The sequence below is a fragment of the Pteropus medius genome, unplaced genomic scaffold (genome assembly GCF_902729225.1).
Source record: "Pteropus medius unplaced genomic scaffold, Ma_sr-lr_union100, whole genome shotgun sequence".
Lineage (NCBI taxonomy): Eukaryota > Metazoa > Chordata > Mammalia > Chiroptera > Pteropodidae > Pteropus > Pteropus medius.
In genome coordinates this window covers 7,917,703-7,944,802 of record NW_024344437.1, presented here as the reverse complement: position 1 = coordinate 7,944,802, position 27,100 = coordinate 7,917,703, and the positions used below count along the sequence as shown (strand labels likewise).

Genomic DNA, 27,100 nt, shown 5'->3' with positions numbered 1-27,100 from the left:
TTCCATTTTATAATTACACATGAAGGAGAATATATGTTTTGTTCTTTTGCTTTTTGTAGGAAAAGCACACCTGTGGAAATATATTTCAATTTAAAATTTGCAGAGTTTAGAAGAATAGAGAAACTTGTAACTGTAGTGTATTTCCCAACCCCACCCCACATTCTGGGACAAAAAAGTTTTTCAGTTTCTCTATCCTTTGGGCCGCCCCCCCCGCCCCCAACACACACTCACATAAATTTCACCTGACGGTGAGGCTGTCCATGGCGTTTCATTTCATGAGGCATTGTCCCCACTGACTCTCTTCCAGGCTGTTTTCTCTCTAATTTGGTCATATATCAAAATTACTTGGCCGGGGATTGTTTTTCTGGCCTGGAGATCTGAGGAGGAAATTCCCGTGAAAAGGTATCATGTATAAGATTTCACTTTTGTGTCTCACACTTACCTGCTCTTAACCACTGCAGGAAAACAGCGTGACATGGCCATTACCTGTGAAGCTTTTCTGCAGAGATGAAAAAGGAGAGCGTGTGGATGTCTCTAAGTATTTGATTAAAAAGGGTTTGGCCCTGAGAGAGCGGAGGTAGGGGCTTCGTTTCTGCATCAGTGTGTGACGGAGGCGTCGTGTTTGCCCATGTGAAACCTCTGTGTCCATGTGCCTTCACACCTGAGTTGAATCTTGTTTGTTCTTTAAAATGATGTATAAACTAACCCAGAATGTCCTCCTTCAGGGCTGACGATTTGCTGATTTGGGCCCATCAGCTATGGAACGTTTGAGCTCCTGCTGGCACATTTGCTTTTCTATTTTCCCCTGGCTTTGCATTTACACTGTAAACCAGAGGAAAAGGGAATGACAGGAACTGATCTGCGCCCTTTGGCCTCACTGCTGAGACAAGAATGTTTAAGCTTTATGTTGGCAGTTCTCGTAGGTGTTTGCCAAAATGTGTGTGTGCAACAGAAACGGGTAAAAGAAAACAGAATCGAGCAGTGTTCACATGGAAAGATCCTTCGAGCACTGCGTTCGAGTGTAAGTGCCTTTGCAAAGTCCTAGGGGAGAAGGGCCAGGCTCTTGCGATAGTCCTGGCTTCCTCTCTCCCCCCCAGGGGTAGGGCTCTGTGGCAATGGCAAACACATGTCCCAAGTAGCCACCTTGTCCCATGCATGGCCAGATCGCTGTTTTCATCTTGCATTATTAGATCTTACCTTATTCCTGGCCCACACCCCAGTGCTAATGGAATGGAGGGAGATCTAGGGGTCAGAAGCAGAGGGATCATGAGGTGACTGGCTATGGCTGGCGAGCGCTGACCGGCAGGCTGGGCACGGGCCTGTGGCTGGGTCCTGCACCTTTGTTCCACCAGTGTCTCTTTGGGCTCACTGCCTGTAGACTAAAGCCATTCCTTGAAAGAACTGTTACCGTGAACAACACTGGGCAAGCTAGCATTGCTGATGACAGCTGCCACGGTCGCCATATCCGTCACCGTTTTGACAGCGCTGGAACTGCCTGCTAGCTTGGCTGGGGACAAGGGGCAGTGCAAGCTGAGGGCATATGGGGCTATTTTGTCGACGCTTATTTCCTTTGAAAAGAAAATAGAGCAAAGTAGAAGAAACAAAAATGTACAATTCTAAAATAAGCATATTTCCTTCCAGGTTTTCTTTGCAGGTGTACTTTTTTTTTTAATTGGAAGGGAACGACAGGAGGTAAAAAAATTCTGATGAATATAGCATATGACCACCAACACTTAATGTCTGATGGGCCGTGTGTTTAAGGAACACATGGTGTCTTTATGATGCTCGATGCTGACGACTCGCCACGTGGACACGCTCCATCTGCGGGCTGACTCAGTTGGCCCCCAGGGGCACTCCCAGTGTCATGCTGTGCCTGAGCTGTGCTCACTGGCTTTGCAGAGAGTATGGCGTAAATATGAGATTGTAATTTAAAACACTTCAGTGAGATTACGAACCTTTTTTATGAAGCTCATTCATAATTTTAAATAATTTTCATTATTATGCTCATTTTCATTTAACAAATTAGACTAGAGCAAATATTTTCTTTAGACTTCAAGTATAGTAGAAGGATTCTTTTTATATTTTCTCCAGAATTTTTTTATTTGCTCACGTTTAGATGTATTCTTTTCTTGGATGTTACAGAATTAATAAATTAGATAACAGCCATTCGTTATCTGAGAAGTCTCTGGAAATTCCCCTGAAAGATGATGATTCGGTGGTTACCAACTGTACTGAAATTAACTTGGACCCTGACAAACTAGCTGCTGATATTACCAGTAAAGACAAGGTATCTGAATTTAAGGAGGAAATTTTAGAACCAAGACCCACTGGATGCTATAAACCGCCAGTTATTCCTGACATGGAAGTATTCGAGGCAGTAGTCACCTGCGTTGGTGATGATGGAACTGTGTTTGTGGTACCTAAATTATCAGGTAAGAGCTTTTACATGACATAGGGTCAGTCAGCATAAGTGGTAGCTGGAGCTCATTCTCTAGTGAGGCAGACGTGGAGGGGGATGTGCTGGACGAAGGTTTCACCTCTTCGGACGTCATTTCACTGAGTCGTTGTGAGGGTTAAATGAAGTAACGCACACGGTGCTTTTCGCAGTGCTCGCACGTAGACGCTGCTTACTGTGACGTCAGGGGAGACTCTGGCCTAAGGTGAACATGGGGTGGACCCCTGGAGGTGGCAGTGCTCCAGTGTGCGGCACTTACATGTGTTTGGTGGCCACGCAAGAAGAATGCAAAGTTTATATTCATTTAGGAAGAGGAGAGGTCACAACCAGTGACCAGAGGGTCAGGGCGTTTGCCAGCGTTCAGGCTTCCCTGAGCTCTCCAGGCTTACGTACGGCCTGACCGTGTCCGGGACCCTGTGTGCACCCAGCACCACGGCACTCGCAGGGCAGTGAGTCCAGCTGTGGGATGGGCACAGTGGCTGTGAACTTGTCAGATTTTTGTCTCATTTGTTCATCTCTTAAATACTATGTTTCGGTTTGAAAAACCCGATGAGTCTGTGTAGTTGGCTGTTCTAGAAGTGACCAGTGGCTGAGACCCGTAGCTCTAGTGCCTAATCTGGAAGCTGTGCTTGGCACGTACGGACAGTCGTGGCTGACACCACCAACGGTTACGGGTGCCCTGCACGTGGCCCCCCGCAACCCTGACTGCGGGCAGGTACTGTGACAGCCAGGGTACAGAGGAGTAAACAAAGGCTTGTGGGGTAAAGGAGCTCCCCAAGGTCCCTCGCCTAAAGTGGCAGAGCTGTTTCGGGGACTGAGTGCAGAGCTCGTCTTCTGCAATGTCGTCGTGGGGCACATTGTACAACAGTGGGCCAACCGCAGTCAGTGGCAGCACTGGAATCTTGGTGTCACATGCCAGCCACACCTGGGGTTAAGCTCAAGGAACACAGCGTGCTGTGTTTTTCTCATGCACTATCAAAATGGTGTCTTGAAGTGGTGGTTCTTTTATATTCCGCCATCTCACGTATCTTAGAGCTTTTAGTGATTTTTACACTCCTCAAAGGGTGCTTGCATTTATAATCAGAGATCAGAATAATTATTTACATGCTGTCAATTGCAAATTTTGAAGCATATAGGTGCTACTGCCCGAATTAGATTTTTATTAAAGCTATATACTGTGGGGATTGATTTTTAATTCTTTATAATATTATCTAAGGGATAAAATTTTTAAAAATAGGTGATGACTTCATTTGAAAATGGTAAGGAGTTTTTCCTAAGTGCTTTCTATTTTTAATAATTTCTTCAGAATTTGAGCTAATGAAAATGATGAGTGAAATTCAAAGTAATTTAAAATGCCTTGGTCTTTTGGAGCCTTATTTCTGGAAAAAGGGAGAAGCCTGTGCCGTGAGAGGATCAGATACCATGTGGTATAGAGGCAAGGTCATGGAGGTCGTTGGCGGCATGATCAGGGTGAGCGTGAAACTCTGTGTGACTGTTTTAAGGCTAAACGCTATAACGCTAAGTGGTCTTTTGAATCTAAATACATGAAGGTGTGGTTAAAATATCTTTTAATGACTTCATTCCTGTAGGAAGACCAATCAGATGCATTACACGCTTATTTGTAATAAGAATTTTTGTTTTTGTTTTTAAGTATATTTACTAACCCAAATAACCAGAATATATTTTCAGGTAGAGATTTGGCCTCTGCTATTTTAATGGTACCACGTACTTGCAATTGGAAGCCCTATTTGTATACATGGTATTAAGTAAAACAGCTTGTTTTCCATGTTCCTTAAGTTATAACTCACGTACTTTACAGACCTGGAATCCAAATAAAGAAGATGGTGGTGAACTTTATTTTTTTCTCACATTATCTAATACCTCTGTTTCTTAAAATTTATTTAAAAGTATTTTGACATTTTAATCATCACTTTATTCTTGTGGTCATTTTGCATTTTAAGTATATGCAGTAAATTTGCCATTCCTTAACCTGATATCTTTTGAAGTTTATCCTATGATCCACATTAAGAAATAAACATTACGTAAAACTGTGCTCATCCTGACTGCATGGAATATACTCGTATGTCGTGTTCAATTCTATTTCTTTTTAAAAAATATTTTCCATTACAGTTGGCTTACTGTATTACAGTAACTACAGTATTATATTAGGGTCAGATGTACAATACAGTGATTAGACATTTATATAAGTTACAAAAAGTCTATTCCCCACCTGGCCCCACACAGACTTTTTACAGTGCTGCTGACTGTACTCCTGTGCTGTGCTTCATTTCCCCGTGACCCATTTCATTTTTTGAAACGCCTAGTGCCAGGACAACCCAAGAAGAAAACATTGTACATGGTTTCCCAGACTGTGAAACTGTTTGAGAAATACTGAGAATTTAAAAAATGTTTACTAAATGTAAACATATACTTTTAAAATAACTTGAAAAAACAAAATTTAAAAATTATCCTAAAAAATGGATTATTCTTAAGGAATTTGTAAATCTAACAAGACCCAGATCAAAAAAAAAAAAACCCTCTTTTTTGTGTTAAGAAAGCCCTTGAAAATGGGGTTTGAAGTATTATGGGACGAGGAAATACAGTATTGCCTTTTCTAGAGATTTTTCAAATTTCAGATTTAGGTATTTTTCTAGGATGTCTTTTTTTAAGACCAGGGAGCCCCTCCTATCCCTTAATTTATAAATAGTAAATTTTAATAATAAATTTTATTTGTCCTGTTTCAGGTACAATATTTAGATCACGGATTAACTGAGAAGATCCCGCAGTGTCATCTTTACCCTATTTTGTTGTATCCTGAGACACCCCAGTTTTGTATTCCCTGTCAGCTCCATGATACCATACCCGTGAGTAAACAGTAATTTGTGGGATGATTAATTTAAATATTTTTTGTTAATAATTTTCTAGAAATTAGAATGTAAAATGAAATCCCTTTCAGTTGCAACAAAAATAAAATACTTAGAAATGTTTAATATGACAGCTAAAGGGCCTTAATAAAGAAAACTACAGAATTATACTGAAGGATATAAAAAGATCTGAATAAATGAAGAGAAATACCTTCATAGAAGGCAAGGCATAAGATTTTAAAAATTAAGTTACTCCTTTATCAAGTAAAATTTCAACAAGTTTGAAGCTAGAAATCAGATAAAGGGGGTGGTATCACCCCCTTGCTGTATCACAAATAAGGTAAACCTTGTATCTAAATCAACAGTAAACTTTTTCTGATCTTATACAGTGTGTGTGGCTCTGGCATTAGGAGCGGCATAGCTGCAGGGTTTTGGCTCAGGATTCCTCATGGGGCTGTGGCCATGATGCCCCCAGAGGTGCAGCCGCCCCGAGGACTGGCTGGGCAGAGTCTACTTCTGCGTGGCTCACAGTGGCAGGAGGCTCGACTCCTTGCATATGTGCCTCTCACCAAGTGGACTGTGACAGTCTCTGCCCCTAATAAACGCATATTGCTGGCACCACATTGGTGTATTGGCCTTTAAAAAAATGTTACGATGCTTTGTTTTTGATTTAGGTTTTTACATACATGTTTTATGGTTTAAATCAGGTCCCTAACCCCCCGGGCTTTACGCCAGTAAGGGTCTGTGGCCTGTTAAAAACCAGGCAGCACAGCAGGAAGTGAGCAGTGGGCCAGCAAGCGAAGCTCCATCTGTGTTAGCAGCTGCTCCCCAGCACCAGCATCACCACCTCAGCTCCGCCTCAGATCATCAGGCATTAGATTCTCATAGGAGCACTGGTCCCTGGTGCAACAAAAGTTGGGGACCGCTGTCATAAATAACAGAAACGTATTGTCTCGTGGTCCTGGAGGCTAGAAACCCAAGATCAAGCTTTCAGCAGGCTTGACTCCTTCGGGGCTGTAAAGCAGAGCACAGCCCCCCGCCTCCAGCTCCTGGGCTTCAAGGCTGCGTTCTCAGCCTTCACGTTATCCGCCTTCTGCCCGTATCTGTAGGTTTATATTTTTAAAGCATGAAATGCTTTGAGGAACCACGACGGGGGAAGCTCAGATTGCTAGTTTAAGATCATGTTTGTCTTACGCCTGTGTTCCTCGTGCTCCTCTCCAATGCTGCCTGCGTGAGGCTGCTTTAGTGTGCCTTCGTTTGCTTCCTGCTCTTTTGTGAACGTGTGAATGACTCTGAGTTTGTCACCCCAAACAGGTTGGGGGCGCCTGGCAGCCGGATGCAGTAGAGCTCCTTCAGGAACTGCTTTCGAGGAGAGAGGTGGAGATTCACATCACGGTAATTACCTGAGCACGGGAGCCGGGGTTCAGAGGTGATGTCAACGCAGTGTGGAGCGTTTTTATAGTGAACCATGTCCCTGGGTGAGGCTAAGTTACGCATTAATCTAAAAGACGCTGCTGCTTCGGTTCCTGAGCTTGCTTTGAGTGAGCCTCATTCTGAGGACTTCATGAGCATCGAAGTCAGTAATTTGGAAGTTTCTTTATGAATTCATTCTGGCAACAGGTGGCACCGAAGCGTGAGGGGCATGTGCCCACAGGGTGTTCAGAGGTGCTAGGCTGGGGCAGGCGGGTGGGACGGACCTGAGGGCTGACCACGAGGCCACCTGCTGCCAGGAAGCTGGTCGGGGCAGCAGGGACCTGGACGTAGCGGGCACAGCGCGTGCCCTGGAGGAAAGGTAGGGTCTCCCGACCCGGGAAGTGGGCGCACCAGGAGGTGCAGACAGCACAGTGGGCATGGCACGTGTCAGGAAATGGTGCAGCTGCTCGGCCAGGGGACAGAGGTCTGCGAGGTAACTGAAAGGAGAATCCCTGCAAAGGTAGGATGTCAGAGAGGACTTCAGAATGGAGGCAGGACAAACCACGCAGAGCTGCAGGGCGGGGTGGGGACGGGGCCGCAGGGGCGGGCGAGCGGGGACCATGGGAGCTGCTGCTGCCCGCGGACCTAGGGCTCCGTGCAAGGGCTCGAGCAGGGGAGCGGCCTGGCCTGGCCTCGTGTGCCACTGCCGTCCCTCCGCACAGATGAACCTGGACGGCGACAGAGGGTAGAAGCAGGGGGAGATCTGGAAGGCACTGGCCATCCCTCAGGGATGCGAGTGTGGCTAAGGCAGGGCACGGGTGACAAGAAACGGTCCACATCAGGGTGCTGACTAAACATTTTTTTTACTCCTGAACGTGCCTTTTCTTTCTCCTTCTACTCAGTATGAATTATTATTATCTAAAGATGAGGTATAGTGAATTATATACAGTAAGTTATTGTATAGTAAATAAGTATAAAATTCTCTACCTTATTTCCATGTCAGTATATTTTACGTAAAACAAAGTAATAGAGTTAGTGCCTCAAAACCTGCCAAAATATCTGGAAAGAAATTTTATAGAATGAGTCATTCGTCAAGCTTGTAATACTGTGATTTTCAGAACTCTCATTTCATTTTTGCTATGAAAGTTTAATCTTCAAACAGACTTTATTCTCATACTGATAACCTTTATTGAACTTAAATAGGAATTACCGGAAAATCCATGGGAGAAATTTTCTGTTCATCTCTATTTTGATGGAATGTCACTTTCTTATTTTATGGCACACCATAAATATTGCTCTTTTGAACATTCTGAAGAGATATTAAAAGAAGTAAGTTAACTATTTTTCTATAAAAATCTAAATTATAGAAAAATAAATTCTTGTTAAAATGTATTTTGTCTTACACCCTGTCTTCAATATGCTTCTACGTGTCTGATGTTAAGAGAGCCTAGAGAATTTGTAAATTCTTTATTGTGAAAGCAATATTTTACATGTCCTAAAAAAAGACTTTAATTGCATTAAGATTTTATTGTCTGTATGCTTTTAAACCTAGCAAGAAACCCATATCTAGCTAGTATCGTTTGAGAGATGTAAGTAATAAAATCATGGTAGAATTCACGGCCAGGAAAAGGCTCTCTCCCCAGATCAGATATTTTCCCTTTTATTTGACATTATAACATTTCCCTCATTTTGCCTTCTTACAGCAAACTCAGAGCCAAATTTTAAGCTTAACTTTAAGAAATAACCCTGTCCAGTCTCCTGGCGCTTGTGGTTTTAATGATTTAAAAAACATAATTACCCTGTTACAGATTTGGTTTCATGTTGGCAGCTGCCCTAAGTGCTTTGTGGAAGTGGGGTGTTCTTCATAAGTCATAATGTTTCACTTGTAGGCGTACAGTTCACATGTCAGATTTTTAAATACTCATTTTAGTGATACTACAAAACCAAACATCGAGTGTTCAGTTTAACATAGAAAAGTACTTTCTTCTCTCAAGTAGAAACTGTGATACTGCTTAGTACACGTCGTCCTCACTGCAGCTGTCTTTCAGGGGGACGGGCGTGTGCATGCGTTTGTGCTCCCGTGTTTGCGTAGCAGGTGTTCCATCTGTTTAACAGGCTTTGTACAGATTACTCAGTCTCTTCCCGCTGTGCTGCGTAAACATCTGGAAGGAAAGAACTCCCACTCCCTTAAATATCAAGCCAGTTACAGCTGACACGTTTAGCACAATTCTGAGGATTTTTACTGGTACAATATTAAGATTACTCAGAGCATTAGGTTTTCCCATAGTTAACCCAAAACAACTAAGTGCATGCCAGTGAGGACATGCACCCAGTTTTTGTGGAGATGAAGTATGAAAGTGCCTTAAAGCAGTGTCATGTCATTAATGATGGATTTATTCATTGATAATGTCATATTTCAGAAACCAACAGATGACAGCAGCAAGTATGAGGAGGAAAGATGGGAAGTAAGGTTCGAGGTAGGTTTCAGTCCTGATATTCTGGAAACTTTGGACAGTTCATCAACACAAAAGATCTGGCACAAAATCAGGAAGTAGCATTTTCTTTTATAATGGCTTTATTGAGATATGGTTTACATACCATAAAATTCAGCTTTTTAAAGTGGTTTTAGAGTGTTCACCGACCTGTGCAGCCATCGCAACTCTAACTCCACGTTTCATCACCCAGAGAAACCTCATGCCAGCGGTGGTCCCGTCCCGTCCCTGCCCGCCCTGGGCCCCTGCAGACCGCTGACCCATCGGGCCTGCCTGTCAGGGCACGATGTGAGGCCCTTCATGGGTGGTGGCCTCTTGCACTCAGCGTGTCTCGGGGTTCATTAGTGTCCTTTTTATGGCTGAATCACAGACCTCGTCCTGTTTTTCCATTCAGCCGCTGATGGACACGTGGGCTGTTTCCACCTTTTTGTGACTGTGAGTAAAGCGACTGTGGCACTCGCACGTTTTGGGGTGAAAATCTGCTTTCTCTCAGGCACGGTCTTAGGCATGGAGGACCGAGTCATGTGGCGACCACTACCACTGTGAGGAGCTGCAAGACCGTGGCCCAGAGGGGCCGCTCCACTTACTTCCGTGCCGGGAATGTGCGAGGGAGCCATGTTCCCCGGGTCCGTGCCCGCGCTCACTGCCGGGTCTTTTCCTGGCCAGCCCAGAGCAGGTGTAAAGTGCGGTATCCCACTGTGGCATTTGCCTGATGACTGATGACACTGAGCATCTTTCCATGTTCTCTTCAGCTATTTATATATTTTCTTTGGCAAAATCTCTGTTTAAATCCTGTCTTTAGGGTTTAACATTGAAAACAAAGGCAACAAAAACAGAATTAAGGGGGACAACATCAAACTAAAAAACTTCTGCACAGCACAGGAAACGATCAGCAAAACAGCAGGGCAGTCCACAGCACAGGAGTAAATCTCAAATGGTGTGTCTGGTAAGGGGCTGCTATCCACGATGCATGAAGAGTTCACACAGGTCAGCAGCAAACAACCCAGTTAAAAATGGGCAGAGGACCTGAATAGACATTTTTAAATAAAAGACATTCAAATACCAATAGGTACATGAAAAGATGCTCAACATCACTAACCATCAGGGAGATGCAAATCAAAACCACAGTGAGATACCACCTCACAGCTGCTATGACGGCTCTCATCAAAAAGACAAGAGATTAACAACTGTCGACGTGGATATAAAGAAAAGGGAACCCATGCACTGTTAGTGAGATTGCACATTTGTGCAGCCACTATGTAAAACAATGTGGAGGTTCCTCAAAAAATTAAAAATAGAACTACCTTATGGCTCAGCAATGCCACTTCTGGGCATTTATCCAAAGAAATCCAAAACACTAATTCAAAAAAATATCTGCACCCCCAGTGTCACTGCAGCATTATTTACAAGAGCCAAGATATGGAAGCCGCCTAAGTGTCCATCAGTCGATGAATGGATACAGAAGATGTGGTGTCTGTGTGTGTGTAGTAGAATATTATTCAGCCATAAAAAGGAAATCCTACCATTTGTGGCAACATGGATGGACCTTCAGGGCATTGTGCTATAAAATAAGTCTGAGAAAGACAAGTACTGTATGATCTCACTTACATGTGGAATCTAAAGAAACTAGATTTGTGAACACAGAGAACATATTGGTGGTGGCCAGAGGTGGGCAGGGTTGGCGGTGGGGGAAATTGGTGGTGGTCAGACTTTCAGTTACAAGGTAATTAAGTCCTGGGGATGCCATGTAAACATGGTAACTATAGTTAACAACACTATGTTTGAACGTTGCTAAGGGAATAAATCTTAAATATTTTCATCAGAAAAAAAGGCTTTCTAACCTTGTAAGGTGATGGATGTCAACTGAACTGAGGTGACTATTTCACGGGTGTACGTGTAGCACATCGTCCCGTCATACACCTGGGCGACTAATACAGTGTTATATCAGTTATCTCAGTGCAACTGGGAAAAAACAGAGAATGAAAAACTGCTTTGCCTATTTTTAACTGGGTTGTGTTTTTATTGAGTTGTAAGAGTTTTTCTATATTTTGTGTTCTAGTGGTCTCTTACAGATGTATGATTTGCAGATATTTTCTCCCATTCTGTGGGTTGGTTGTCTTCACTTTCTTGATGGTGTCCTTTGAAGTACCATTTTCAGTTGTGATGAGTCTTTTGTCTGTTTTTTCTCTTGTCACTTGCCCTTTTTAGTGTAGAAAGTAACAGTTTTAATAAGTGAAAGTTATTTATAAGTAGAATTTCATTCCTATTATTATAAAATATCACATGCTTGTTATAAAGTGCTTTTAACAAATCAATAAAATTCAAGAGTGGGTGGTCCCTTTCTCCTGAACTCTACTGAGTGGTTCAGATATGTTTTGTTACCATTTTGGAGTGTTAAATAGTGATCAATCTACAATTTGAACGTGATAGTTTTACTTTTTGTGCTAATTGCCATTTTCCAGAATTTAAAAAAACTTTCTAAAAGAAAAACCCCCACATATTTTTATATATTGCTTTTAACAACTGCTAACTGCCATAATCCTTCTGGGAATCGCGTAACTTTTTTATAATTTCTTATGCTTTTATAAAGCTTAAGGGAGCACGTTTTAAAAATTATTTTAACTTACTTAAATTTTCTTTTGAGATTTCATGTATTATTTTAGTTTTTATTATAAAATGCATACTTATTCTAAAGCTTAAATACTTCAGAAGCGTGAGAAGGAAAGAAGGACAAGCCCCCAGCCGCCCAGGCGTGTGGGTGGCAGTGCCATAACTGATGTGTTACCAGCTTTCCAAGACGCCACGTGCGTGTGTCACCACCTGCACGTAAACATGTGTGTGGGGTTTTACACACGATCTTTTTTGTAAGTGAGGTGACAAATTCTAAAGATCTTTTTCTTACCATCAATTACAGCAAAACCATCTGGCACTTGCGAGTGTCTCTGAGAGCTTGTTTCCTGTTTGCTGAGAGTAAATTGCACTCTGATGAATTTGATAATGCCGTGCATTTCTGTGGCAGTCATTTATCTGTGGTGTTTCAGGAGCTGCTTCTGTCTGAGACGGAGACCCCTGTTTTTCCACCATACTTGTCCTCGTCCCTGCCCTCCCTGGAAGAGCTCTTCGCCGTCCAAGTCAAGCATGTGGTCTCGCCGAACGAGGTGCGTGGTGCCCACGGGTCGTCACTGGTGCAGACACAGTGAGAAGTGTTGGTTGGCTCTCTGCCATCGGCTCCTCACGTTTCCGTCTCACTGGTTTTAAATACTTGAAAACCAGGGGACCTGGTTGCCCCCCCATCCCACCCCGGAATGCCATGATCAGACACTTTTTTATACATTTCTTAAGCACTGCTGGTTTTCCCAGCGTTTTGTTGCTTTAGTTAGGTCACATCAAATGTTTAGACTTTTAAACTGGACCTGCTTCCACCCATGCATCTTACCTGTCTCCTTCCCGTCCTCCGGGACGCCAGGTGCTCCGGGCCCTGCTCTGCTCCACACCACCGGGCACCTCCTACGCTCTGCCATATCCCCACCAGAGCACCACTCCAGGAAGACAGGGATTTCTGTCTGGTCACCAGTATGTCCCTGATGCTGCCCGATGTCGGGCAGGCACTCAGTGAACTCGGGATGAACGAGTACAGTACAGAGAGAGTCCTTGGCTAATGAGAGACAAGCGACAGCTCAGGCAGCGCGTGCAGCTCCTGCATTCGCCTCACAGTGACGTCCCCGTAAAGGCAGCAGCAGGGGCTGCTCTGCGACCTCATCAGGGAGCAGAGTGCACCGCTATCACTGGCTTTATGACGGTGTTTTTCGTATTATTTCTTGCTGCATAACAGATCACCCCAGATTTAGCTGCTTAAAGTAGCGCGGGGCCAGGGTTCCAGAAGCTGCTCATTCAGTCCTGGCTCGGGGTCTCGCTTCAGGCCGTGGTCCAGGCTGCAGGGTCCCCTTCCAAGAGGCCCCTCGTGACACCGCCTACGCGGCAGGCCCCTCCGTGGCTGCTGGCACGCGGAGGAGAGAGCACTGCTATCCCGGCCGTCACACACCTGCACTTCTGTCGTGTCCTTCCTGTCACAAAGGTGGACTGCAGTGAGGGGGGAGGGGACATCTATGAGGGTCCCCGGGTCCTTGGAGGCTGTGTGCCGCAGTGATCGCCGTGGAAGTGGGTACTGACACTTCAGCATCGGCAAGTTCTCGCCTTCCCTTCTCCCACTCAGGTGTACATTTGCCTCGATTCCGTGGAGACCAGCAGTCTATGTAAGCAGCACGGCGACACGGATGACAGTGGGGCCAGCTGGGAGCCTGAGCCGGAGAGCCTGGGCGAAGCCCTGCACAGGTTCAACACCAGCGTGGAGGCCCTGCCCGCCCTCACGGACTTCCGCACAGGTAGGACCACACGGGTCTGTGCCGCTCGCCACACGCACTGCCTGTGGCCTTGGGGTCTCCGCCCTGCTGAGGCTGTGCTGTCGCCCAGCGGACCCGGGCTAGGCTGCCAGGCTCCTCCATGCCCGCCTGGGCTTGTGAATTGTGTGAGGTGATCTTTCTGGGCTGGCAGTTCTGCCACTAGCCCAGATTATGACAGTTGTTGCTCAGACCTAAATGGCAGTAACTTCAGTCACAAAGCACCTAACCTGCTCATTTTAGAGTGGTGGCGATGAGCTCGGGTTGCACCCCATCCTGTCAGGCTAGGTCACACCCTGCTCGTTTCCTTTCTGATTCACTCTCCCAGCTTCACTGCGTGCAGGTGACTCCAACTCCTGACTCCAGGAGTGGTGTCTGCACTATGGGCATAATGGGGACAGGTGTTTACTGGGCCCTTGTACATAACAGAGGATTTGCTAAAGCAGCGCACCCGCTTTGACCCACTGGAGTGTCCCCACTTCAGCCAACACTAGCCCTCTCGGTCCCTCTGCCAGAGCGTTCCTCCCCAGATCGCAGAGTGGCCTCGGTCCCTGCCCCACTGTCCCTGTTGGCGGTCTTCCTGATCCCTGTGAAGTAGCCCTACCTGCCGCCCTCCGGCCCATCACTCTGTCCCTCCTACCCTCCATTATATAGGGACTCTCTACTGCTGCGCCAACAGCACTTAGGGCACCTTGCACAAGCAGGTGCTCATAAACATTCGTTGCATGAATGAAAGAATAAACTCATGATCGTTTTATTTTTGTAAACTCAGATTTATAGTGTGGAAGAAACAGTTTTTCATTGTGTTTTTATCTCAAGGGAAGTCGCACAGTCTACAAAATGTAACTCATAGAGCTCTAGACGCATCATTTATGTGGTTTGCTATAGGTCCTTTATTCTTCACGTGCATGTAGACGTCATTCGTAGGCAAGCGCCAGTTAAATTTGTTCATCTGAATAAGGAATTTATATTGAAGGAGTTGCTCTGTGGATTTAAAATAATATGACAATTAGGCGAGTTTTTAAAGTTCCGCTTTGAGATGAAACCAGTCACATTTTTGAAGCTGGAAATGGCGAAGGTTGGAAGGGGCCACTGATAGTGATTCCGTCGGTGGTTTGCCATGCACACGGCTCTGCAGATGCAATTCTCACCGCTCTAGAAAACTTCTAGAACTCTAACAAAAACCATTCACAGTGAAAGATCTCTACGTTAGAGCCACATCACATTTAAATAGCGTTTGCCCACAACTAGTTTTCTTTGTGGAAATTTTGTAGAAGAGAATATGGAAAAGAAAGGGGGCGGGGGTGGAAGGAGAGCAAGGTGGGCCCGAGGTGTCTTCTGTCTGCTGTGAAGTCTGGAAGCGCGTGACAAGCAGGAGGCACGCGCCGTCACCCTCACGTTCTCGCCGTTTCATGCAGCCTGGCATGCACTCAGCGTTCTCGGGAACGTGAGACTGGCGGGCTCGGAGTGGGCATGTGGGAGCAGAGTCCAGTGTGCGGGTGACGGCTCATCTCCAAGGTGTACACGCGATGCCACTGGGCTGCAGAGACAGTGTGACAGGGAAGCCCGGCTTTAACAGTCACGCTGGAGCTGTTTGCCGGAAGAGGTGGTGTTTATCATGACAGGGACATGGGGGGACACCCTACGTACGGGGACAGCCACATGCTGAAGTAGCTGTGTTTAGGTAGCATGTGGACTACAGGTGGCGGGGTTGGCGGGGAGTACTGAAGAATCCTGGCAATTGCACTTCTGAGGACTTGTGCTGCAGGTGGCTGAGAGGCCACTGAAGGATTTTAAATGAGAGCAGTGTAATTGGATTTTTTCATCCTGGTGGTTTTAGAAGGGGTGGGAGGAGCACAGACTTGAAAGCAGGGGTGGCAGGAACTGTTTTATCGTCGTCTGCAGAAGATGACGGCTCCGATGAGAAGAGATTCGCGGAGTCTGGCTGTAGGGCCAGGAGTGACCGAGGCCTGGGAACAGCAGGGCTGGGCCGAGCTTGGGGGGCTGCCTCCCTCAGGCCAGTACAGGCGGCATAGCAGGGCACAGGCCAGCTCGTGGCTGGCTGTCCAGTGTTTAATTCTGGACAATGGACAGATGTAATCACGTTGTCTTTGTGCTTTACTGTATTTCTGTGAAAATTAAGAAAATAAAAGGCAATGTGCTTTTCCCTTTTTCTCTTTCCAGAAATGCCTTGCCTTGCGGAGTATGACGACGGCTTGTGGTACAGAGCGAAGATCGTGTCCATTAAGGAGTTTGACCCGCTGGCTGTCCTGGTGCAGTTTGTGGACTATGGGTCGACTGAGAAGCTGACAGTGAACAGGTTCAAACACACTCAACTTTCTCGAATTAGGGTTATCAGTTTTTGTTTGTTTTTGACAATTGGAAAGATTCTTACTCTTAAAATATTTTACAGCTACTCATAAATTGGAAATTTGTTTAATCTAAGTTTTTTTTTATTGTGGTAGAATGTACATCAACATAAAACATGCCATTTTAGCCATTTTTAAGTGTGCAGTCGGCTGGCATTAGTACAGTCGTGGTATCGTGCTGCCATCGCCACCGTCCATTTGCAGGACTTTTTCACACATCTCAAACAAACTGTTCGCCATTAAGCAGTAGCATTCCATTCCCCTTCCTCCCGCGCCTTTGTTCTTCCTCACGGAAGCACAGTCATACAAGGTTTGCCCTTTCGTGTCTGGCTTATTTTACTTAGCATAATGTTCTCAGGGCTCGTCCCATTGTTGCAGGTATCCAAATCTCATTACGTTTGTGGATGATGACACGCCGATGTGGCTGTACATTTTGTTTATTCACGTGTTGGCGGACACTTGGGTGGTTTCCGTCAGGCGGCGATTGTGAACCATGCTGCCCTGCACGTGGCTGTGGGAGTCCCGCTTCCGGTTCCTCTGCTGTGCACTCCGAAGTGGGGTTGCTGGGTCACGTGCGCATTCTAATCTCATATTTGGAAGAACCACCAAACTGTTCCGTGGCAGCCAGGCCCTCGTACGTTCCCACCCAGTGTCCGTGGGTCGCGGCTTCTCTCTGTCCCCTCACCAGCACCTGCTGCCTTCTGTGCGACGGTGGCCGTCCTGACAGGTGGTGTGAGGTGGGACTCCACTGCAGGTCAGTCGGGATTCCCCTCGCAATCAGTGACGCTGAGCATCCCGTCATGTGCTTGTTGGCCGCTTAGGAGTCTTCTTCGGAGAAACGTCTGTTTTCTCATCCTGCAGTTGCCTTCTCACTACTCTGTTGTGTCCTTTGCCGTCTTTAACTGGATGTAATCACTTTTTCTTGTTGACTATGCTTTTGGTGTCATATCTAAGAAATTGAACAGATCAATGTCATAAACTTTTTCCCTGTGTTGTATAGTTTTAACTATTAGAGAATTTTAATTGTGACATTCTGAACATTTTAAGAATTTCTCTCGTGACAGACTGCGTCAAATTCCTCTTCACCTTATGCAGTACCCAGCCCGGGCCATAAAGGTCATGTTGGCGGGGTTCAAGCCTCCCACGAGAGATTCCTCAAAGACGAGGATCCCCTACTGCCCAGAATGGAGCATGGAGGCGCTGTGGGCCATGATAGACTGTCTTCAGGGAAAACAGCTCTACGCTTCTGCCGTGGTGAGCATCTGCCTTCACTTGCCAAAGCGCTTTCTGTCTGTGCACTTGTAGATGCTAAGGTGCTTTAACTGAAGTACGTGAAGCTGTCAGCACTGTACGATTAATTCTAAGATTTGCTAAAATGTCTTAGTTAATATTTAACAATGTTGTCATGACTAAGACAAAACTGATCAAGATGAATGTCCTATAATCAAAGAACGCACAGGTCAGTGGGGACAGTCATGTAAACCAGGAGCTGGGGGCGCGGTCCGCAGTCCTGGGTGGGGGACTGGGGCAGCCGGGATGCTGTCCCCTTGGAAGCCAGGCCCTCGGTGCTGCCAGCCAGTCAGGGAGACCTGGGGCTGGGAGTGTCGCTGAGCTGCACCCTGGAGGACAAGCAGGAAGGGCCAGATGGGGACTGTGGCCAGCCGTAGGCAGCTCGAATGCACCACCGTCACCACCGTGCTGACTTGGAGTCATCCCGTGCAGTCGGACCCGTGTCAGACACCACCCTCCAGACAGCATTAGAGTAAATACACTCTCGTTAGAGGCCGGAATGTCAGGGAGGGCCCGCAGGCGGACTCCAGCTTGCTCCCGTTTTAAGTACTGCAGTGTTTTAAAATGGAAAAATTTTGCCAAAAAAAGTGTATTTCTGATAAGTATCATGAGGTGCAGGAAGCCGCCCCGTCTGCCTTCTGAATGGCAGTGGGCTGGAGAGGGATGGCGGCAGCATCTGTCTCGTGCACATGGGGAGTTTTGCAGTTCAGCCTCCTGCTCGCCACAGCTGTTTCAGCCCGGTCTGCCCCAACCTGGGACCGGGATTGGGGCATTCCTGCTGTGTGGCTGTCGGTGGCTGTTACTAGCCCGTGTGCACAGAGACACGGGGCTTCTCTTAGGCCTGTGAAGGCACAGACAGGGCTGGCAGGGAGCCACAGGTCGTCCACCGGCCTTCAGGTGCGCTTACAACGTGGGCTGTTCCTGCGCGAGGGCAGGATGCTGTGGCTGTGAGGTAAACGAGTCTTAACGGGGACAGTGTGGAAGCCCGTGGCCGAGCCCAGGAAATCTTCAGAGAGGAGTTAACATCGTAAGCCATCACACACCTTTTGAAAGCAGAGTATAAATTACAAACTTGGAGAATGTCCTTTTCCTCTTGCCAGAGAAGGGAAAAGGCAGCAAAAACATTGTTCTCTTGACAACTGTTCTCAATCTCAGGCTCAGGCGCCAGAACAAACAGTGACATTATACGAAGACGAAGAGTACCCAGTCCACATGGCGCTGGTGCAGAGGGGGCTTGCAGACCGCGACGATTGAGGTAGGTATGGCTTGCTCATGGCTGTGGTCAGCACAGGGCCTGGGATCAACAGCTGCTGTTGCTGGAGGGCCCGGAGCAGCACTTGCGGCTCCCTTCACTTCCCAGGGGAATGACAAAAAGCACAACAAGAATCTCCCGGTTTCTTCTTCACAAGCCCTGTCACCCACCACGTACCAGTATGGAAGAGGGTCCATACATGGGAGGAGGCGGGGATGGCTCTGTGGCTTCATGGCGCTGGGCACTTACAGGGCTGAGGCCAGCAGTGGGACGTGGGCGCTGGCTCACTTCAGTCCGGAATGCCTGCCCTGCTGTTTGAATGTCAGTGTCCTAGTAACTGCCCAGTCGCCTCAGTGACAAGCGACTAAGCAGCTAGATTTGAACACTGATGTCAGGCAGAGGTCTAGAGTGACATGCACTTTGTTCTCAGGTGCGCTGCGTGGGACATCTGCTGCAGCCCAGAACGTTTTCTGTTGCACTGGACCAGTTCAGGCTCGTTTTCCCTGACTTTGTTCTGCAGTAATGCTGGTCCTTTTTTTTTTCCCCCTTACATGTTGAACTATTAGAGATTGTTTGAAAAACAGTTAATAAATATTTGCTTTCAAATGTTTTACTGTAATTTTGAAATGAAATATTTAGACCCATAAAAAATAACCGTCTTAGTTCATTTTGTGACTAATGTACACTCACCTTGAGAGACATTGGCATGGCCGTAGGCACCTGTGGTCCCTGCCTTGGCCATTTCCCCCGCAGAGGTGAGCACGACATCTGTGTCTGCAGCCATAAGCAAGAAGCAGTGCTGCTCTGTGTTCAGAAATGTGCAGTATCATAATTACCTTTTTTCTATTAATTTCTACTGCTGACCCGTACTGGAATGCATAGCTGTTTTACTGACTTTCACAGCTGTACCTACCTGTGCACACGTCCTTTCTGGTGCTAGGTGTCCAGGTGGCACCACATCCTCCTCAGTCTGTGTCGTTCTGTAGGAGCCCTTGTGGGGGCGGGGGGAGGGGTGATCCTGGGACACGTGCTGAGTGGTGCGAGGTCCTTTCCAGAGGTGGCTTCAGCAGTTCACTCCAGCGCCAGTAGTCAGAGCCCTCTGCCAGCATGTGCTGTGGCCAGACCATCATTTGCAGTATGTGACACTAGTCTGAGGAGGCACCTTATCATTTTGATGTGCCATCAGTCACTGCTTAGTACTTTGTCACTCGTGTGCTGCTTGTTCCCATCCTTCGTCCATTTTTCTGTCGAGTTGTCATTCATCCTGGGCGCTAACCCTGTCGGGTGTCTCTTGGTCTGTGGCTCATTTATTGCATCTTTGGACAAACAGAAACTTCTCATTTACCAACCTTTTAAGGTTTATGCTTTGACTCCTTTAAAAATTCCTCTCCTCCCCCCAAGTGATACTATATAACTCATTATTTTCTTTGGAAAGTTATAAATTTTTTTCCTATTCAGTTATTAAATCCAGAGAAGTGATTTGCCCTTCGTCCAAGGGCATCTTGCTTCCGTCAACAGCCGTCTCACAGTCTGGCCAGCTGCTTCCTGGGCACTTCTCCTGTTACGTCACCCTCGCCCTATCTGCGAGTTCACCTGTACTCGTAGCAGGGACTCTTCCTGTACGGCCTGACTCGTCTTCGTCCACTAACTTCCCACCTGAGGAACCTCTAGTGGCTCAGCGCTTTGCCTTCGGCACCGCTCTGACTGGTAAGCCACCCTCCTCGAGCAGACCCTCCATGCGCCTGCTATGGGCAACGTCCCTGGGGAGCCTGCGTGACACAGAGCTCCTCACACTCGCTCTATGAGGCTCTCTGGCCAGTGCAGGTGCCACTTACCATCTTTAAAGTTTTACAGTTTATAACAAAGGAATGCTTTCAACTGCAGAAAGACAAGAGTGAGTGTATTCAAACTGAAAGCATTTCAAAGATTCTAAAAAGCTATAAATTTTATTTTATAATCCAAGTGTAATCTTTGCCATTCACACACACACACACACACACACACACACAGTAAATATAAATTAAACCACAGAATCCACAAGAAGTGTACATTTTTAACAAGAAAATCAAGTTAGTGTTGCTCCATGATCACACACTGGGGTCCTACACGTTCGTGTCCAGCAGCACGTTGCCATCCTTGTCCTTGACGCGCATCCGGCCAGACGTGTACTTTGTTTCCTGGTGGCCGTTTGCATACACAGTCTTAACAGTGCCATCCGGGTACTCCCGCCTCTTGAACTGGGCCGTATGGACTTCTCTCTGGCCATTACTGAACTCTATGATTTTGTTACCATCTCTGTAAATTTTAAAAAATAATTTCTTTAAAAACACGAAATAACAGGAAGACTATTTAAAAGTAGCCTTTGATTTGGGCAGTTACTCTTCTCGAGCCTCCCTCGGTCCCTCTCTGTGCACACCTTCTTTGCAAATTCTTTCCGGTGTTTTCTGCTCAGATTGTTTCAGTGATCAGATCAGCACTTACATGTACCCATAAAAAGCTTTTTAAAAATAAATTTATGCTTTCACCACAAAATGCTCAGGTTTACATGTGTTCTACTAAAAAGAAAAATGGGTGCTGTATTAAAATACAGCTTTCAGCTTTGACCCTTATTCTGTTCATTAAGTTAAAAACACCTGAGTGCTCGCTCCGCGTCAGGCCGGAGAAGGGGCATAGTCACACCTGACGCCTGCTGTGGAGCAGGAACCGGAAACCGCGCCAAGCTGCCTGCCTGCATGTCAGGACCGTCACACTGAGCATCCCACATGGGGACATGAGCAGAGACAGAAAAAGACTGGCCATGAGTTAGGACCTGAAGATGGAGAGATGAGCAGAGTTGTTCGTGTTATTTTCTCTACTTTTTATTGCAGAAAGCTGTAATAAGCACCAAACAGTTCCAGGTGTGAAGGGAAAAGCGCTGTTGTGACCGTGAGAATTTCCTGCATTATTTGAACTCGAGTTTTTACTTTTGGGGATGGGGACAAATTTATATCATGAAATTCCAGTGAGTTAAATGTATCTATGATGTCTTAGTTGTATTCCGGTTAATGGTGCTTCACTTTCACACTCTAGGAGAGCACAGTGAAAACTAAAATAGGACACCAATCTGACCCACCCTCCAGCAGTTTTAATTAAAAAGGTGACGTAAGATGCTCACTGTTGTAGACTGAAAAAGTCATGTAAAGAGGTAATTTCTAGAAATGTGACAGAGGATAAAGAGAGGGCGCTGCTCTTAAAGAATGGGGGCGGGGGGGTAGGCGGGTGAGGTGCTTCTCAGGCTGGGACAGGGAGACCAAGAAAATGAAAGCAGAAGCAGGAAGGAGCGAGTCTGACCTCTGCCATTGCTAGGTTACTCTTAAAAACCGACAGGGCAGCTTTTCCTTCCGTGTGTCTCATTATTTTCCAGTTTCTAAGCAAACACTTGCCACCCGCCTATCTTGCCTGCTGTGTGGCCTCCCTGTAAGTCTCAACGCTACAGACTAACTACATATTACAGTCTGTTTATCTCAAGCTAGTTCTGATTCCAAACTGCCAAAAACACGTCTCACCCACTCTGCAAGTGTCTTTGCTCACTTCTAAACTCACTGAAGTTTTGCACAACTTAGCTATTTTAAGATTTAAAAGCTCAAGTGGTAATAGGGGCTGAGCGACATGGACGGGATGGAGCAGGCGCCTCACCGCTGGATGCGGACGACCGTGCCATCAGGGAAGGCGCTCTCCTCCTGCCCATCGGCAAACACGCGCTTCACGGTCCGGTCCGGAAATGTGATTTCTTTTCTCCCGTCTGGGAAGTGTTTTTCTGTTTAAAAAGGTGACTATAAGTATCATATTTTTAAAGGGAAGGAAGAATGTCATAAAGAGGGGGCAGAGCAAATGTCTACCTATCTGTCCGCTTGAGAAATGCAGGACCTCCAGTCCTCCTGGGAACGTCGTGTGGGTGGTCTGGGCGGCCGCGTAGTAGTAGATCTGTGAAGACACAAAGTCACTGCCTTTCCCTTGGAGGTGTCTGCACCACGACAGAACCGGCCCCGAGGAAACCTACCACTCTCTCGTCTGGCAGCACCTGCTTCACGTCGCCATTGAAGAAGGTCACTGTGACAGTCTTCCCATCTGCACTCACTTCCTTGCGAGTTCCATTTGGAAACAATATAACACGGCACCCACTCTCATAAACCTTTTCTACCTGCAAAAAACAAGGTCATTGCTACGTAAGGTTTCCTCCTGAGACCATGTGACAGATAGCCCTAATTCTCTTCCTAATTGCCTACTTTGAAATTTTTCATAGTGAAGAGTTAAACAAACACTCTCTCGAAAGGAGAGAAGTTAATAAACCTATGATAATCAACTTCAAGTGTCAACACATCACCATTCCTTTCACTCCAAAACAAACTTTTCGGTGGACTTTTTTTTATAAAGCAAGCGGCAGGCGTCCCTCACCTGTAAACAACGTCAGCGGAGATCTGTAATAAAAGGCTTTTCACTAAGCTATCAAGCCATTACCACCATCACATCATACCCATCCATATTTCCCTCACATTCAAAGTTCATCTGAGGCAGGATCAAAACAAGGTCCACACATAACACTTGGATACTGTGCCTCTTAAATCTCAATTTTTAAGTCATCTCCTGTTCTGTTTTTAATGCCTATTGCTTGTTGAAGGAACTGGGTCACTGAGCATAGCTTCCCGCTTTCTGGATGGGCTCACAGCTTCCCCACCCTGGTCCCTTTAGCACGTTCTCACAGCCCCTGCATTTTCTAAGAGACCAAGAGTCAGATCCAGGTTCCACTAACTTCCAGCTGAATTATTCTGACGGGAATACTTCTAGGTGCTGCTGTGAGCTGCATATGGCCACGTGCTCTGCAGCACAGTGTGCGGCATCTTCCTGGCCTCCAGCAGACCATGTCAGTTCCGCCTGACACCCTCGATCCTCCACCTGTGGCTTCACGAATCACTGGTGACTCCTGCCTGGATCTGTGACTTCATCAGAGGTCACAATCTGCTGATTCCCTAATTTTCTCATTCTCATTCCATTAACTGGAATTCTAAAAAAGAAAAGCTGTCCTCATCACTAGCAGGGAACTCTGGCCTTATTTCAATTAAAATGGATCCGATTAGGGTATTTGGCAAAGTAAGTTTTCAACAAACCTGAGGAAAGATGTCCTCGTCACCTCCCCGGTACACAGCTGTTTACACCCCTTCCCTCCTCATCCCGCTCCCTGGGCACAAGAAGGAAACCCCGCAGGCTGGCTGGCCTCACCCTGCGGCTTTTACAAAGTACCCACGTGGCATGACCAGGGCCTTGGGCTGTGTGTGGGGCACTCCTAGGAGTCTGGGGAGGCAGGCCTGGCCACACCCAGGCGCACCATTCAGAAGCCACCGACGGCCTTAAAGATTGGTTATGTTAGAATCAGGAGTTTCGACTCTGTTTTAACCCATGTTCAGTCTTTATAGTATTATTTTAATTCTAACCTTTCCGTCAGGATGACTGATTTCTCCCTGAATCTCTTCTTTTTCTTCTTTTTCATCCTCTTTATATTCAGGGTCTGGCAAGCCCACTGGTTCAGGAGGCTCCCTGGGTGAGGCTGGCTGTAAGGACAAGAGGCTCTCAGCTGTCCTAAAGGATATTTCAAGCAGCTAAAACCTACCCTCATTTTCAAAATCCAGATTCTACTATTACAGGATTCTATGACTACTGTTCAGTGTTATATGTAACACAATTTCGATGCTAAGTAAAAACCCTCCTTTATAAATAAATGGTTTAAGAACTTAAGTCAGGTATCTGGTCAATTTCAAGCCGAAGTAATCTATGTTTGAAAATAAAAAATACAGAGAGGTTTACTTGTCTCTTGTCCGAACTGCATAAATCACGAGGCGGCACAGACTTGGGTCTTTGAGATGGATTGCCTGTCAGAAATGTAATTGTCAGAGTTAGCTTTGCTATTCAATTGAAAGTTTAAAATTTACTTAATATTATAGTCGAACATTTCCTTAGTTCATATCCCTTTGTGAACTGCTGATCTCTGGCCATTAAGGAAGTCTTAATAATTCCCTTTCCTAGTTTGTAGGAGTTCATCACGTAACTTCAGACATTTATTCAGGTACTTGAGTCCTGAGTGACCAAGAAAGAAAAAGATAGGACCTGTTTCTGAGCGTTCACCGGCAGGAGGAGAACCCCGGTGTTCAACTAGCCTCACAAGGCAGACCCTTAGGTGCTGTGGGGACCGTCCCCAGAGACCAGGTCTGGGTGTCCAAGAACACATACAGAGTCTGCCTTAAAGCCTTAATTGGGATTTAATTACAATCTGGACCTAATGGCTACGGTCTAAAGTTTTTTGATCATGATCAACACACCAGTCATGTGCTGTATTGGTGACACAATATAAAATAAGCGTGCACACACGCCACCACCACCACCAAATTGAGGCGAATTTTTACAATACAGAAGTTCTAATATTTTCTTCCTATACACCAAAAGATCACATAAACACTTGCAAATTTGAAGTGTTTAAAGCAAGTGTCAGGATCTGACTCACATGTTAAAAACTCGAGTGGCTGCTGTCTGATACGGGGAGAACAGACTAGGGAAGATTAAGAGGCAGAGAGCCCAGTCAGGAGACTGGGAGGCACACAGAAAGGCTCGTGTGGCATCCATGGAGACGGATGATCCACTGCACTGTCAAGTCACTGGGCACAGGTCCCAAACTGCCAAGCGTTAGCAGTGTCCTGCGTTCTACCTGCTGAATTGGTTCAGAAGATGACCACCCACAGCAGAGGGCTGCTTTCGGGGTTGACGGGAATGGGGGCGAGGGCAAAAGCAAAGGAATCCAGGAGCACACGGAGGGTCTGGCCAGAGGGGACAGGACAGCAGGCAGTTCTAGGGGTCCCAGGCAGCTCCGGTTCTGATCTGATGAAGAGAAAACCACGCCCTCCACCCGACGGCTGCACGCACACACACACACACACACACACACAACCTGAGCTCTAGATCTCACACCCGCCTTCCACAGGAAAGACTAACATCCCCATTGTGTAGGCAAGAAAATCAGGCTGAGAGAGGCTAAAGGACTTGCCAGGGTTGTCAGCCAACCAAGGCGGAGCTAGGGCCGCGCTGCTCAATCCCACTGGCCCAAGGGTCAACCGTGGATTTGGTCCACGGTGGGTGGTCGGCATCCCAACTTCGACACTGTTCAAGGGTCGACCGTACAGAAATAATACAGTTAGAAGAGAGGAAACTAAGATTTAAAAAGGGTTAAAAGCCAGCGACACTATCGGCTGTGTCATCCACACAGGCAGTGTGCGAAGAATGGGTACACCAGAAGAACGGGCAGAGAGGGCAGGCTGCTTCTCAGAGAAATTAAAGTTGTTTTAAAAAGTAAGAGCTGATGACTTCCCCAACCCAGGGAAGGACCTGGACACACAAGTCCACAGCTAAAAGAACACCTACTCTCTCAATGCAGAAAGACCACCCCCAGGACACAGCATAATGAAACTGTCCAAAATCAATGATGAAGACTCTCAGAGGCAGCCAGAGGGGAAGAAGAAACCTACAAGGGCCCCTCTGGCCAACAGCAGCTTCTCGGCAGATCTCTAAGGCCAAGGGAGGGCAAGACGACATATTCAAAGTGCTGAAAGGGAGAGACGCCAGCCAGGAGTACTCTGACACTGTTGAGAAATGGAGAAACAAGGCTACGTGAGTCCTTCACCCCTGGACCGGTCTTGCACGGAGTGCAGAGGAGGGCTTCCAGCTGAAACAGACACGCTAATGGACAACATGAAAACATGCAGAGCGTGGCACACTGGAAAAACTGAAAATTTACATCAGGTACAGAAACTCTACAAAGAACAGAGTATTAAACACTTACTTATAAAAGCTAAAGAAAAAGCATTAAAAATGACTAGAGCTACTGAAATGTGTTAAAAATAGCATAATAGGTAAACTGGGATGTCACAAACAAAAAGGGAGGAGTAAAGGGGGAGCCTTTAGAGGTGAAGGAAGCTAAGCTGCTAACAAAATGGGCTGTTTTACCTGTCGTATGTCAGCCTCATGGTAACAAGCACAAATCTATAGATCTGATACATTTAAAAAAGGGAAACGGAGCATACCACCAAACCTCCAATTTACAAAGGCAGGCAAAAACGGAGGGAAAAGAGAAACAGTGGAAATACAAAACAACCAGAAAGCAATCAATAAGATGGCAGTAGTGAGTCCTTACATATCAACAATCATCTAATGCAAATGGACTGGATTCGCCAATCGAAAGGCACAGAATGGTTAAATGGATTTAAAAAAACATGGAAAGCAAAACCATGGATGGGAGGAAACTGCCATAGTAGTGGGGGACTTCAGTGCCCGCTCTGTGATGGGCAGATCGCCCAGACAGAAAACCAACAAGCAAACAGTGGAACCGAATCAGACTTTAACCAAATGAACTTAACAGACAACAGGACATCCCACCCACCAGCAGCAGAACACACATCCCAGTCAAGTGCACATGGAACACTCTCCAGGACAGACCAGATGACAGACACAAGACAAGTCTCAGCAAATTTTAAAAGATGAAGACATCCC

At 46.3% G+C, this 27,100-nt stretch overlaps 2 protein-coding genes across 8 annotated transcripts in view; one reads left to right on the top strand and one right to left on the bottom strand.

The window, feature by feature from the left end:
* Window positions 1-19,083, top strand: part of RNF17 (ring finger protein 17) — a 77,254-nt gene extending 58,171 nt beyond the window's left edge. The window contains exons 24-36 of the mRNA XM_039873074.1: window positions 462-577; window positions 2,143-2,432; window positions 3,762-3,925; window positions 5,200-5,319; window positions 6,634-6,714; window positions 7,936-8,061; window positions 9,153-9,209; window positions 12,266-12,382; window positions 13,438-13,606; window positions 15,806-15,941; window positions 17,055-17,244; window positions 18,436-18,535; window positions 18,963-19,083. Of these exons, the coding sequence (XP_039729008.1) occupies window positions 462-577; window positions 2,143-2,432; window positions 3,762-3,925; window positions 5,200-5,319; window positions 6,634-6,714; window positions 7,936-8,061; window positions 9,153-9,209; window positions 12,266-12,382; window positions 13,438-13,606; window positions 15,806-15,941; window positions 17,055-17,244; window positions 18,436-18,534 (1,665 nt within the window). The 3' untranslated portion in view covers window position 18,535; window positions 18,963-19,083. The remainder of the gene's footprint in view (window positions 1-461; window positions 578-2,142; window positions 2,433-3,761; window positions 3,926-5,199; window positions 5,320-6,633; window positions 6,715-7,935; window positions 8,062-9,152; window positions 9,210-12,265; window positions 12,383-13,437; window positions 13,607-15,805; window positions 15,942-17,054; window positions 17,245-18,435; window positions 18,536-18,962) is intronic.
* A 1,402-nt stretch (window positions 19,084-20,485) lies between these two features.
* The window catches only part of CPAP (centrosome assembly and centriole elongation protein), a 39,457-nt gene continuing 32,842 nt past the window's right edge, over window positions 20,486-27,100 (bottom strand). For 4 of the 7 annotated variants that reach the window (XM_039873071.1, XM_039873070.1, XM_039873068.1 and 1 more), the window contains exons 12-17: window positions 24,371-24,435; window positions 24,001-24,117; window positions 22,572-22,712; window positions 22,411-22,495; window positions 22,208-22,328; window positions 20,486-20,827 (exon numbers count right to left, since the gene is read on the bottom strand). In XM_039873071.1, coding sequence (XP_039729005.1) covers window positions 20,635-20,827; window positions 22,208-22,328; window positions 22,411-22,495; window positions 22,572-22,712; window positions 24,001-24,117; window positions 24,371-24,435 — 722 coding nt within the window. In that variant the 3' untranslated portion in view covers window positions 20,486-20,634. Of the gene's footprint in view, window positions 20,828-22,207; window positions 22,329-22,410; window positions 22,496-22,571; window positions 22,713-24,000; window positions 24,118-24,370; window positions 24,436-27,100 lie in introns of those variants that run through there. The other 3 variants (XM_039873073.1, XM_039873072.1, XR_005654976.1) reach the window with 3 other exon arrangements.